At 39.0% G+C, this 12,658-nt stretch overlaps 1 protein-coding gene across 2 annotated transcripts in view; it reads right to left on the bottom strand.

Annotated features, from left to right (window-relative positions):
* TDRD7 (tudor domain containing 7) overlaps positions 1 to 12,658 on the bottom strand; it is a 92,384-nt gene that overhangs the window by 6,453 nt on the left and 73,273 nt on the right. For both annotated transcript variants that reach the window (XM_082628882.1, XM_082628883.1), the window contains 4 exons: positions 11,828 to 11,914; positions 5,290 to 5,424; positions 2,634 to 2,744; positions 219 to 721 (listed from right to left, as the gene is read on the bottom strand). In XM_082628882.1, the coding sequence (XP_082485008.1) occupies positions 219 to 721; positions 2,634 to 2,744; positions 5,290 to 5,424; positions 11,828 to 11,914 (836 nt within the window). The remainder of the gene's footprint in view (positions 1 to 218; positions 722 to 2,633; positions 2,745 to 5,289; positions 5,425 to 11,827; positions 11,915 to 12,658) is intronic.

The following is a 12,658-nucleotide window of genomic DNA, read 5'->3' as shown; positions in this document are numbered from 1 at the left end:
AAAAGTAGGTATGAAATTATATATTATATGAAATTATATAATTAAATATATATTATATATTATATTAGAAAATTGCACAATTCATTGGTCTCATTTCACATTCAAAATTCCCATTTGTGCAGTTCCAAGTCCCCCTGCAGGGATTAAGGACTCTTGGTATCATTCTACACATTTTTCTTAGGAGGAGAATAAAAGGCTCTGTCTGTCCAAGCACCTACTTATTTTCCACTTTTGCAGCATACACTTGGTGTTTCTCCACTGCCACATGGCGCTCCTCAGACACACTGTAATAAAGAATCATCTCTTCCATCAGAACTTCCAGCTTATGTATCTCTTGCCATGGCTGGATGACAAAGTAGCCCGGGTGACAGGCCACTGGCACGTACACATCCATGTGTTCCCCTGGCTTGGACAAGTGGACAGGAGGTGGCAGTTCCTCCATGGAGAAAGAGCTGGTATGGTCTACCGATGACTTTTTGAGGATATCCGAGAGGCTCTTTCTGAAATTCTCTCCAGTGTTGCCCAAAATGTGGGTGTTCGCACTTTTGCTGTTGGGGGAGCCAGCTCCACTGGATACGGCACTCAGAAACACATCCTTCTGATGCTTCCACAAGTCTGCGTTTGTAATCTGGCGATTGATACTGCGGTGAGGATCGGGGAAGTTCTTGGGGGTAAATAAATAAATATGTGCAATCCCTCTGGTTTCATCCACTTTTGTAACCTTTGGAAAACACACAAAACCAACTTAAAGCAATCCAAGTTCACGCTGAATTCTGAGGTGGTTATAATATTTACTTTAAATATTATAAAACAGTATTTTGCAAAGAACCCAACTTGCTAAAATCATTTTATTTGAGGTCAGATGAATTGTCTATCACAGCTGTAGCAATGAATAAGCTCGTAGGTCCAAGTAGTCTAGAAACCAGCGGCAAGCTTATGGAAATGAAAAACTTACTAACCTCTAAAAACTGAGAATATCTATGACTGGCTAGAGGTCATTATCACTAAGAGGAAGTGATTCTATATATCATGATTAATTTTTTAATATTAATGACATGTTAAAACACTCAAAGAAGAAAGAGTAACCCAATGAATCCCCATGTGCTCATCATCCAACTTCAACAATAAAAAATAATAAAAACGGCAAAATGTCCTATAAGAATTCTGCTTAATGCTGGTGTACCCTCAGACAGGGAAGGGAAAGAAAAAGCTTTGACCTTCACCATACCCTTTGGGATCTTTGGTCCAAAGTCCTTGTTTGGTCCTAATATCTGCTCTCACCCCTCTCCCTTTCCCCCAGTTGCATGAGAGGAGAGGGACCTTGGGAGAAAAAGAGGAAGAAAGCTCCACTGAATAGGCCAAAATTACAGTCACCATTTTGCACCTTTTGCCCAGGAGACCTCTGATTACCTGACTACCTTTTTCTGTCAGAGGGGTGAATGTCTGTATGGGAGCACCACACGTTGATAACTGGACTGTGTGTCCCAAAGGGCTGGGTGACTGTTAATTCTTCTCATCAGCTCCTCTGGTTTATCTTAGGAATAACAAAAATGAGACACTTCTAGCCACATCTATCTTTTACCAAATTGGGCTAGAAATGAAAGGCAGGAACACAGGCATGAAGACAAGGAGACACCAGCAAGGCAATCCTTCTAAAGTAATTTACTTTAAAAGCTTTCCTCCTAGCAAGAGAAGTCTATTTAAATTCATTCTTTGGAGGGCTAATGAAGTACTGACTGCTAATTCATTTTGATATTTATGGTACAGAAACACCGTTTCAAAAATCAACCATTAAAAAGATTTTTATTGACTACCCAATACCCTGGCTTTAAGAGCTGAAAATGTAGCTGAGAAAACAATATTCATGTGGCAATTGAAGAATATAAAATGGTATATAACTGTGTGATGGCACATGATAAACCCTAGAGGAGAATGAAGATAGGAAAATCAGTGTGGGCTAGAATAAGTGAGAGGTCTTCATGAAGATATTTCTCAAGGACATTTCAGTGTTAACATTGTTAAATGCTTATATAAAATGATAACACTATTTACATCAGTTAAAATAGAGAAATATTACCTTACATTTCTATTCTTGGAAATATGAGCAGTGTTTTTGACATGAAGATGCAAGAGTGTGAAAAAGAAACACGCTAGTGAAAGAAATAAAGCAGTTTAAATAAGTTTTAGGAAGAGACAAAAACCAAGATTACAAGCAAATATTTGTTTATAATCCATTTGACTTTAGGGATAAAAGAAAGAAATATCGGACTTATTTAAATGGTCTTTAGAAACATTTATCAAGAGATACTTGGTCCTCTGTTGCAGACTTAATTCCTTATCATGGAGCAAAATAGGAGCGCAGAACTATCTGCTACATTATTAATAATCAAAAAATTATATAAAGGGTTTAAAAATAACACTGGAGATATAGGATAAATTCTTAAATAAAAATTAAACCATCAAATATCTTATAGCTACACATGTAACCAACCTCCTGACTATAAAAGTGTGTCGGAGGTGAAAGCATCAGTTTACAGTAAGATAAAATTCTTTCACAAAAACAAGTGGAAAAAAAAAAAGTGAGTCCTTCTGGCTAACAGCCCCCTTTTATCAAGACCAATAAGATAACTAACCTTAATGCTACAGTCTGAGCAATTCAAAACAGAATCTCTTAGCCAAAGCACAGCATCTGGTGTCCACATGCCAATAGACTGTGGAAGATCTGCTAAACAGCACTTTATAGCCTGAAAAGAAAACACAATGGAAAAAAGGACACACCATCTTAAAATAGGTACTTATGAGTAGTGTCAATATTATTTTCCTACAAGTCAAATGTTGCCAAGATAGAGAGCAAGCAACAGCAATAGCTAATAATGACAATCACAGTTCTCGGGCTGGAGCATCTGCTATGTTCCTGATCTATTTATATTACTACCATTGTCTTTACTTCTATCATGAGCCAGGGTTATACCAGGTACTTCACATACTTCTCACCCTACAATACTTCTGCATGGCAGGCCAGTGTTGTGATCTCATTTTACAGACGGTGAAACAGACTCAGAGATGCTAACCTGTGTAAGATCACAAACTCGTGAAGACAAGATTGGGACTTATATCTAGGTCTTCCCTTTATGCTCAACTAAAAAAAAAATGAAGTGTCATTTGGATGAAATCTGACTCCTGTTGTAAAAATCTCTGTGGAGGCTTCTGGCTGAATGAAGCACTTCCTGAGTACCCCAGGCATTTGTACTTACCTTTTGAAGGAGGTTGTAATGAGAATTAAGGAGGGAAAGAAAAACTAAAACCCAGTGACACCTAAAAGCCTCATTTTCCCTGATGCTTTTTACCTCCCACCATCACTGCACAAGCTTCTGCAGAATGGCTACATCAGGGAGGAAAAGGTAACCCCAGGGACTCCCTCCAGTCTCATGGAAGCCTTTGAATTGATGGAGGCAATTTTATGCAGGAGATGAAACTTACTTCCAGGATCCCTAGATTTCTTCTTTCCTCCCTGAGCCCCAACCTCCCCGTCATACACCCTCCCTTCATCCTTGGGGGCTCCAAGTCTCCCACTGTGCCCCCTGCATGAGGCACCTTTCTGGGTGGGAGGAGGTCACTTAGAGCAAAGACAGCAGACTCTACTAGTGCAGGTGCCAGGTGGGCAAAGAGGGGGTGAGGCGGGCCAGCTGGGGCCTGTGCACTGGAGAGCACAAGCCCTGCAGAGGAGAACAGCACTTCCCAAGCTCCCACAGAGCACCGTCCCATAAAGGGGACTGCTCCATAGAGTCATGTTTTCTAGTTTGTCAAGAGGAGCTAGAAGCAGACAACTAATTCACATTTTAAAACACTATACGAGCCAAGGGCCCAGACCCAATATTCATGGGTCAGCCTTGGCCAACAGGCCATCAGTTTGCTACTCTGAACCTCTTGGGGAGATGTTGTTAGCCAGAGGCTTGCCCTAGCTGGTTTTAAAGGTTCCCCCAACTTCACATCTATCAAATAAAAAATCCAGATAAGAGTAATAGAAAAAATTATAGTGGCTTTTAACAAGAAAGTACACCTGTGTAACTTTCAGACAGTCAGAAGCAGTGGGACGGATCACCCATCTCCTCCAGCCCTGGAAACCTTTTCTAGGTAAGGCTGGCCCTAGATGGATGTTCTAACAAGGGGTACAGAGGCCAGAGGTGCTATCAAGTGAAAGCAGCACTTAAAGGTCTAACAATTTTCAATATTATGCTGAGCAGCAATAAGAAAAAATGTGATTCTGAAAATTGGCTTGAACTCAAGTTAAACAGCTTCTCTGTAATAGTCATTTTAGGAAAGGCAACAGTGACTGCAGTGAGAGAAATTATAAAAGCCATGCTAATTATGGTCAAGTACTTTTTATTCACTGAGGTTTTTTTTGTTTTTTTGTTTGTTTGTTTGTTTCTTGTTTTTGGTGTTTTTTTTTTTTTGCGGTTACGCGGGCCTCTCACTGTTGTGGCCTCTCCCGTTGCGGAGCACAGGCTCCGGACACGCAGGCTCAGTGGCCATGGCTCATGGGCCCAGCCGCTCCGCGGCATGTGGGATCTTCCCAGACCGGGGCACAAACCCGTGTCCCCTGCATCGGCAGGCGGACTCTCAACCACTGCACCACCAGGGAAGCCCTATTCACTGAGTTTTGATACATAAGACATCTTCTGGTAAATATAGGTCAAGGGGCCCTTTGAAATTATAGAATGTTGAACAATTTTATTTTCAAAGCATGATGGATTTCTGTACAAACTCTACTTCTCCTAAGTAGAAAATAGTTATTAATAATTTTAATTAATTCAAAATAATTCAAACTTCTTATCATCTTGCATTTTTATCAAGAGAGGAAGGATGGACTGAAGTTAATCTTTTCACTAAAATCTATGAGAAGGTTAAATATAAGCATATATCCAAAGAGAATGGTTACCTAATTAAATTAAGAACCCTGGAAGTAAGTATTTACATATAATATCCTGAAACTGTGTAGAAGCCAGCACTGGCATCTAATTATTAAAGTGGAACCTCTAACTGGACAACATAGCCCGATGACTCAACATGCTTGAAAACAAACATTTATCAAACAACATTCTGTAAGTCTGACTGGTCTTCTTGTCTAAGCAAAATTTTACATCTGAAAACCAGTGAGCCACCATCTGGATCATTTCCAATTTTGTTAAACTCAATCATCATCAAAAACTGAGAGAGCATCTCACAATGTGATTATGAACACATCCAAATCCCTTTCAGCCAATCTCCTAGGCTTGTAACACATAGTACCTGAGGTGGTACTGCAATCACTTCTTGGAGAAACCGAGGGGGAATTTCTCTGAGCTCGGACACTTTCACAGACGTCACAGTGCCAGAGTCCAGGAATTGAACATCAAGAGCCCGGCTGCTGTGAACATTCGTGATCTGCAATGAGACAAGTGTTGGCTGATTTATTAGCATATCCAAAAGGCCAAAATGCTTCTGCGCAATTACATTTTGTACAGCTCTAAAATGCATATAAAAAGCAACAAAAACTATCAGTGCTGATTAAATTTTCTCTTATTTTAAAATGTACTTATTTACCAAACAGATATTCTTTTATAGTAGAATTGATTTCAACATCTTGCTGTTAATTCATAAATATAGTAATAATTACTATGTTTTCAATTCTAGGATACTACTGATTGTAAAACAATTTGATACATTATTATATACTGCTGATCGTAAGATACAGTCTGTTCTCCAAAATATTAGGATGTGAGGAAAAAAAAAACTACTGTGTCTTAGCAATGAGGAAATAATAGAGAGAATTCAGAGACAGAATTTTACTTGTAGTAGGTAAACACTATGTATTTTTTTTTTAGAGTTAAACTTGGTCTTTTTTTTTAATTAATTAATTAATTTTTGGCTACATTGGGTCTTCGTTGCTGCACGCGGGCTTTCTCTAGTTGCGGTGAGTGGGGGCTACTCTTCGTTACGGTGCGCAGGCATCTCATTGCAGTGGCTTCTCTTGTTGCGGAGCATGGGTTCTAGGTGTGCGGGCTCAGTAGTTGTGGCTTGCAGGCTCTAGAGCCCAGGCTCAGTAGTTGTGGTGCACAGGCTTAGACGCTCTGCAGCATGTGGGATCTTCCTAGACCAGGGCTTGAACCCGTGTCCCCTGCATTGGTAGGCGGATTCTTAACCACTGCACCACCAGGGAAGTCCCAATACTATGTATTTTTAAAACATGACACATTTTGGTATTTTATAGCCCAATGATACTTTGTGTCATTTGTCAAAAATGGGAACATCATTAATCATTAGAGAAATGCAAATCAAAACTACAATGAGATATCGTCTCACACTGGTCAGAATGGCCATCATCAAAAAATCTACAAACAATAAATGCTGGAGAGGGTGTGGAGAAAAGGGAACCCTCTTGCACTCTTGGTGGGAATGTAAATTGATACAGCCACTATGGAGAACAGTATGGAGGTTCCTTAAAGAACTAAAAGTAGAATTATCATATGACCCAGCAATCCCACTACTGGGCATATACCCTGAGAAAACCATAATTCAAAAAGAGACACGAACCACAATGTTCATTGCAGCACTATTTACAATAGCCAGGACGTGGAAGCAACCTAAGTGTCCATCAACAGATGAGTGGATAAAGAAGATGTGGTACATATATACAATGGAATATTACTCATCCATAAAAAAGAAACGAAATTGAGTTATTTGTAGTGAGGTGGATGGACCTAGAGTCTGTCATACAGAGTGAAGTAAGTCAGAAAGAGAAAAACAAACACTGTATGCTAACACATATATATGGAATCTAAAAAAAACAAACAAAAACAAAAAAACATGGGCATGAAGAACCTAGGGGCAGGACGGGAATAAAGACACAGACATAGAGAATGGACTTGAGGACACGGGGAGGGGGAAGGGTAAGCTGGGACAAAGTGAGAGAGTGGCATGGACATATATACACTACCAGACGTAAAATAGATAGCTAGTGGGAAGCAGCCGCATAGCACAGGGAGATCAGCTTGGTGCCTTGTGACCACCTAGTGGGGTGGGATAGGGAGGGTGGGAGGGAGGGAGATTCAAGAGGGAGGAGATATGGGGATATATGTATATGTATAGCTGATTCACTTTGTTATAAAGCAGGAACTAACACACCATTGTAAAGCAATTATACTCCAATAAAGATGTTTTTAAAAAAATGGGTAAGTTACACACTGAATCAAAGCAATAATTACCTACTTGTAGCCAAATGGCAACAACACAATGTAAGATTCTGGATGCACCTTTAAATGCCACAATCTCCCCTAATATGCCCCTAAAATGCCACTGTGACACTTGCCATTGTTAAATATTTACAGTGGCCAAATATAGCCCCACGGGGGTGGTTATCTGGGCTGAGATCTCATGCCTACAACTGCACTAACCGCTACCTAGGCGTGGTGGTGCCTTCGGTATGATGACTGTTGAGAACTGGGCCACTTTCGTCTTGGAAGTCAGATTCGCCAGAAGTGAAGCCTTTTTCTACTGCCTGAGAGAATGCTTGATTAATAGAATAGCATAAATTTTTAAATCTCTTAAGACATGATAAACACAAACAGTCCCAGGGAGGAATATTTTAAAAAGTATTTGTTTATTCAAACATACATACTGAACATATATATTGGTATGGATGGTATCTGTTGAATGCTTGTTATATCCAGGCATAACTAGGCTGCAAAGATATACTTCCCTTTCTCAAAGAGCTCCTAGTGCCATGAGAGACGACACAAATACATAACCATACTATAATGTAGTAAAGGCAATAATGAAGTTGCGCTTGGGGTACAGTGAGAACAGAGGGTGGGTACCTGACCCAGCAGGAAGCAGGTGTTAGGGCAAGCTTTCAGGAGGAGGGAATGCCTAGAATTGGTACTTTTCTTTAAAAATTTACTTTTTTTTCTTCTTATTTTAGTAAAATGCCTTTATTGTAGAAAATTTAGATACTTAATGATATAAAAATAACTCGTAATCTACTGTAGGTTACAATTATCCTTCTAGTCTTTTACCCATGATTCACAAAAGAACTGATTTACAAGAATTACAAAATATTTGTAGATACTATTTCATAGTTGACTGCTTTCCACTCAGTGTCTCATAAAAATATTTCATGTTGTTTGTCTTCTATGTCATTTTAATGTTATTTAAGTTTATCATATAGATACATTGTGACTTATCTATCAAATCACTTTGGCTGGATAATTTAAGTTGTGTAAATTTGTTTACACAGATTTGTTACTTTAAGAAATAATCATATTTATTGGGCATTTTTATTTCCTTTTTCACAAACTGAAATTTCATAAATTTCACAAATTTATGTCCTTTCAGAGCTGCACCCTAAATGATGAATGGGAGTAAAGAGTCCAGTTAGGGGCCAATCTGGACATTTCAAATAGAGGGGAGAGGATGGGCAAAGGCACACACATACTTCTTACGTGTGGGGCCTACAAGCATTTTGGTTACGTTAGAGCATAAAATGAGAGGCCGGGCAAGGCAAGAGGTGAGGCTGGGAGACAGGCAAAGGCAAGGTCTAAGAGAACCAGATATCATGCCTTCAAGAACTAAGACTTTACCCTGTAGATGAGAAGCCAATGTCAAGCCTTAAGTAGAAGAATGAGATGGTCAGCTTTATAAAATTGCTGGTGAGGGCTTTGGGATCAGATAGATTTGGTTTTAAACCTCAGCTCTCCCACTTTTTAGCTGGATGACTTTCCTCATCAGTAAAAATGGGGATAACAGGGTTTTGTGAACATGAAATGAGATCAGTCATGTTTAAAAAAGCACTTAGTGTCATGGAAACAGTAAGTCTCGTCATAAGTTGGATGTATAATTATTTGCATTTTGGGTTGCTACTCCTAGTGATACGGAGCTCGACTAGAGGAAGACAGGAGTGAAGGCAGAGGAACCAGTTGGTGTGGTACTGCAGTGTTCCATGCAAGAATTAACCAAGTTGTAAAATCATCAGTGTTTGGTGATTAGTTGCACTTGGGGCTGAGGAAAAGGTAGGAGTCAAAGATAACTCTTAAGAAACAGCCTGAATGGCTGCATGAATGGAGGTACCACTAAAATAGAGATAAGGGAGAAAAGTAAGGATGGGGAAAGATAATTTTGGTTTCATACATGTAGAACTTAAAAGAGTTTGTGAGATGGACAATTAGGCTGGCTTTTTGCTCAAATCTGCAGCCCATCAAGGACTGGAAAACAAATTTGGGAGTCATTAAGGCCAAAATGGTACCTGAAACTATGAGATAGGATTACCTAGAAGGATGCAGAGGCCGAGAAGAGTGATGAGCCTGGACAGGACTTTGGGACACTGACATTTCAGAAGTGGGGGTGGAAGGAGGTTTGGGTGAAAAATGAGAGAAAGAATTATTAGACTATCATGAGGAAAATTAGGATTTGATAACATGGTAGCCTAGTGAGAAGAGAATTTCAAGTTTCAACACTGTTCGATGCAGCAAAGAGGTCTGGTACGACAAGACCTGGAAGATACTAATTCAACTGCACAATTAAGATGCTGTTCACAAGAACAGGTTCTGTGATGGAGTGTGGGCAGAAGTCACGTGGCAGTGACTGAGGACTGACTGGAAGATGGTGCAGAGTGAATGCAGACCACTTCTACAGGGAAATAGGGAGAGTAATGGCCACTGCACTGAATAAAGTTGGTTGGATGTACAGAATAAGTTCAGAATGTATAGGCACTACAGTTTAGACAAGTTACAGGTCAAGAGCAAACACATCACTTAAACACAGGATCTGCTTTTCATTAATCATCTTTCTTTCCTTAACTTTCTATGCATCACTAAGAGAATGAACACTTTTGCTACCTCAAAAGTAGGTAATACACAACTTGATAGTAATAAAAATAATACTAGATATTTATCTAAAGTATTTGAGCATACACTGAGAAGGTATTTTTGCCAAAAAGGCATAGCCTGATTCCACACACGGAGAAACTCAAGTTGAGAGACACTCTACAAAACACTGCTACTCTTCAAGAGGCCACAAACAACAAAGACTGAGCAACTTCCAGGTTGGAGGAAACTAAGAAGACATGACAACCAAATACATCTTGGGATCCTGGACCAGAAAAAGGACATATGGAGGACAATCTGGGAAATGTCAGTATGTTCTGCAGATTAGTTAATAATATTGTACCAATGTTAATTTCCTGATTTTGATAATCGTTATGTAAGACATTAACAATTGGAGATGGTGGGTAAAGGGCATATGGGAACTCCTTAAAATATTTTTGCAACTTTCTAAAAGTCTGAAATTACTTCAGAATAAAAGGTTAAAAAATTAAGTATTTGTGCATTTATATATTATACACTAAACATAAACAGCACAGAGCTTTAAAGTTCAGATAATGTCGCGTTCTTTTTAACAAATCATGTTTTGAAGTTTATAGCTAAGCACCCAAATCTTAGTCATATGACTCCAGATCTCAACTTTCTGACACACATTCACATTGACAATAATTATTTCAAAACTGATGCTTCATTAAAGTGGCCATGACCAAGATTTACTTAAATAAAGGGAAAATCAGTACAATTAAGTTATCACAATGTTGCTTTGCAGTAATAAAACTCAATAAAGCAATGATTCTTACTTAGGATTGGTTTCTTTGAGAATCTTAAGAAAATTATGAATACTTTCCCTCCAAAATACATAATATACACACACACACACACACACACACAATTTGCATACAATTGTGGGGGAGGGGTCCAGGCGCTCCCTGTAAGCAGAGGTCTTTGCACCTAGGTTAAGCACCACTGTGGAAAAAAAAAAAAAAATCAAGCCCAGATTTGCAATTTTACTAACTGGGCAAAATAGATATCAAAAAAAAAAAAAAAAAGAAGAAGACGAAGAAAAGAAAGAAACCACAAAAATCCAAAACCTACCTTTGAAAAACATACAGAGATTTATGACAAAATATAACAAACCTCCTTGCAAATTCATAACTGAGCTTGTAAGAAAATATAACAATTATTAGGCCCTGGAAATAGAGGAATATGTGAACACTGAAATCCAAGCCATCCTGGGCAGGAGTGAGGGAGGACATGAGATGCCCCCAAGAAGCCAGAACGCTCAAAGGGCCACCCCTCCAGGGAGGGGTGACCCTGGAGAGCAATTAGGCATTCCCTATGCCCAGAAATTCCACTCCTACATATGTATCCTGGGAGATATGCACAGGAAGGTTCATGGTAGTGCTGTTTATAGCAAAAAATTTGACACACTCTAAATATCCATTGTCAGAAGAATGGAGTGATAATGTTGGCGTATTCATACACTGTTACAGCATATAGCAGGGAAAACAGATTACATCACAAACATAATGAATGAAAAAGCATGTTATAGAAGAATCAATACATCTTACAGTTTGTGTAAATTTTTAAGACATTCATTCATTTAGTTATACTTTATTCATGTTTTTACTATAAATATTATATATACTATTCACTTCTACATTTTAAATATCTCTATATTGAAATATACAGATAGTAAAAGTATGTATGTATAGACACAAATATAGTAAAAGTCTAAAGCAGTGAATAGGAAGGAGAAACACCAAATTCAGCTGGTAGCTCCCCCAGGGGTGGGAGTAAAAGAAAGGGCTGCAGACAGGGAGCATCAACTGTACTGGTTTTATGTATCATGTTTTATTTCTTAAACTGGTGATGAGTATATGGATGCTTACTCCATTTTTTAAAAACCTCATTTATATGTCTGAAATATTTCATCTTAAGTTTAAAAAAGGTCAAATGACTAATTTTACCTCTACTCGTAACCATTTTCCTTTGGAATGGAAGAGGCAGATTTTCCCACAGAAGGGTAATGAAACGAAGAACTCAGAGGTCATGTGCTGCAAAACAGAAACACATGACACTTATTACTCTCAGCAAAGAGCACGTTGCTACACCATGAGAAAAACACCACTGTGGCACAGGCAAACTGCTTCACCCATATGTGATCAGACTTTCGGCGAGGTGTGTGCTGCAGTGGACGCAGCACATGTACAGGGGTTGTAGGGCTTCTGCCTTGTTTCTCATATGTTGGTGGCAGCCATCTACCCTCCTTCCTTGCACATGGCTCATAAATCAGCCTTGTTAAAATGTCTAAAAATGTTAGCATGGAGGTCAGTACAATTCATCCAGGCTCAGGCACCATCAGTTAAACACAAAGAGGGAAGATGAATCCGATAAAATGAACAGCCTGGATGGAAGGGAAGCAGTTAGGCTAGCTGTTCGTAAGGCCTCCTCTTTTCATCTTTTAACATTCAGTATTCAAAGATAAGATTTTAATCCTAAACAAAAGAAACGTTATCAACACAAATATGGATATCAGTGCCAGTTCAATGTTGTTCAATGTTTTCATCCTCCTCCTCTGCTGTAGCTTGAAATGGGGGACCTGCCATTGCCTATTTCCTTCAGGGTGAATGTTGCTACTCTCCCCAAAGGCAATGTCTCCTTCCACTTGAGTTTCCAGGGCATTAAGAACTATCAAGAGTGCTTTTCACCATTATAGATTATAAGCACATGCATGCAAATGAGTAACTAGAGTCACCCTCTGGATGTCTCAGATTTCTCTAGGATAGATCAGCAAATCA

The sequence above is a fragment of the Mesoplodon mirus genome (assembly GCF_964341445.2).
Source record: "Mesoplodon mirus genome assembly, chromosome: 1".
Classification (NCBI taxonomy): Eukaryota; Metazoa; Chordata; class Mammalia; order Artiodactyla; family Ziphiidae; genus Mesoplodon; species Mesoplodon mirus.
The sequence above is the reverse complement of the archived record's forward strand: the minus strand, read 5'-3'. Positions and strand labels throughout refer to the sequence as shown.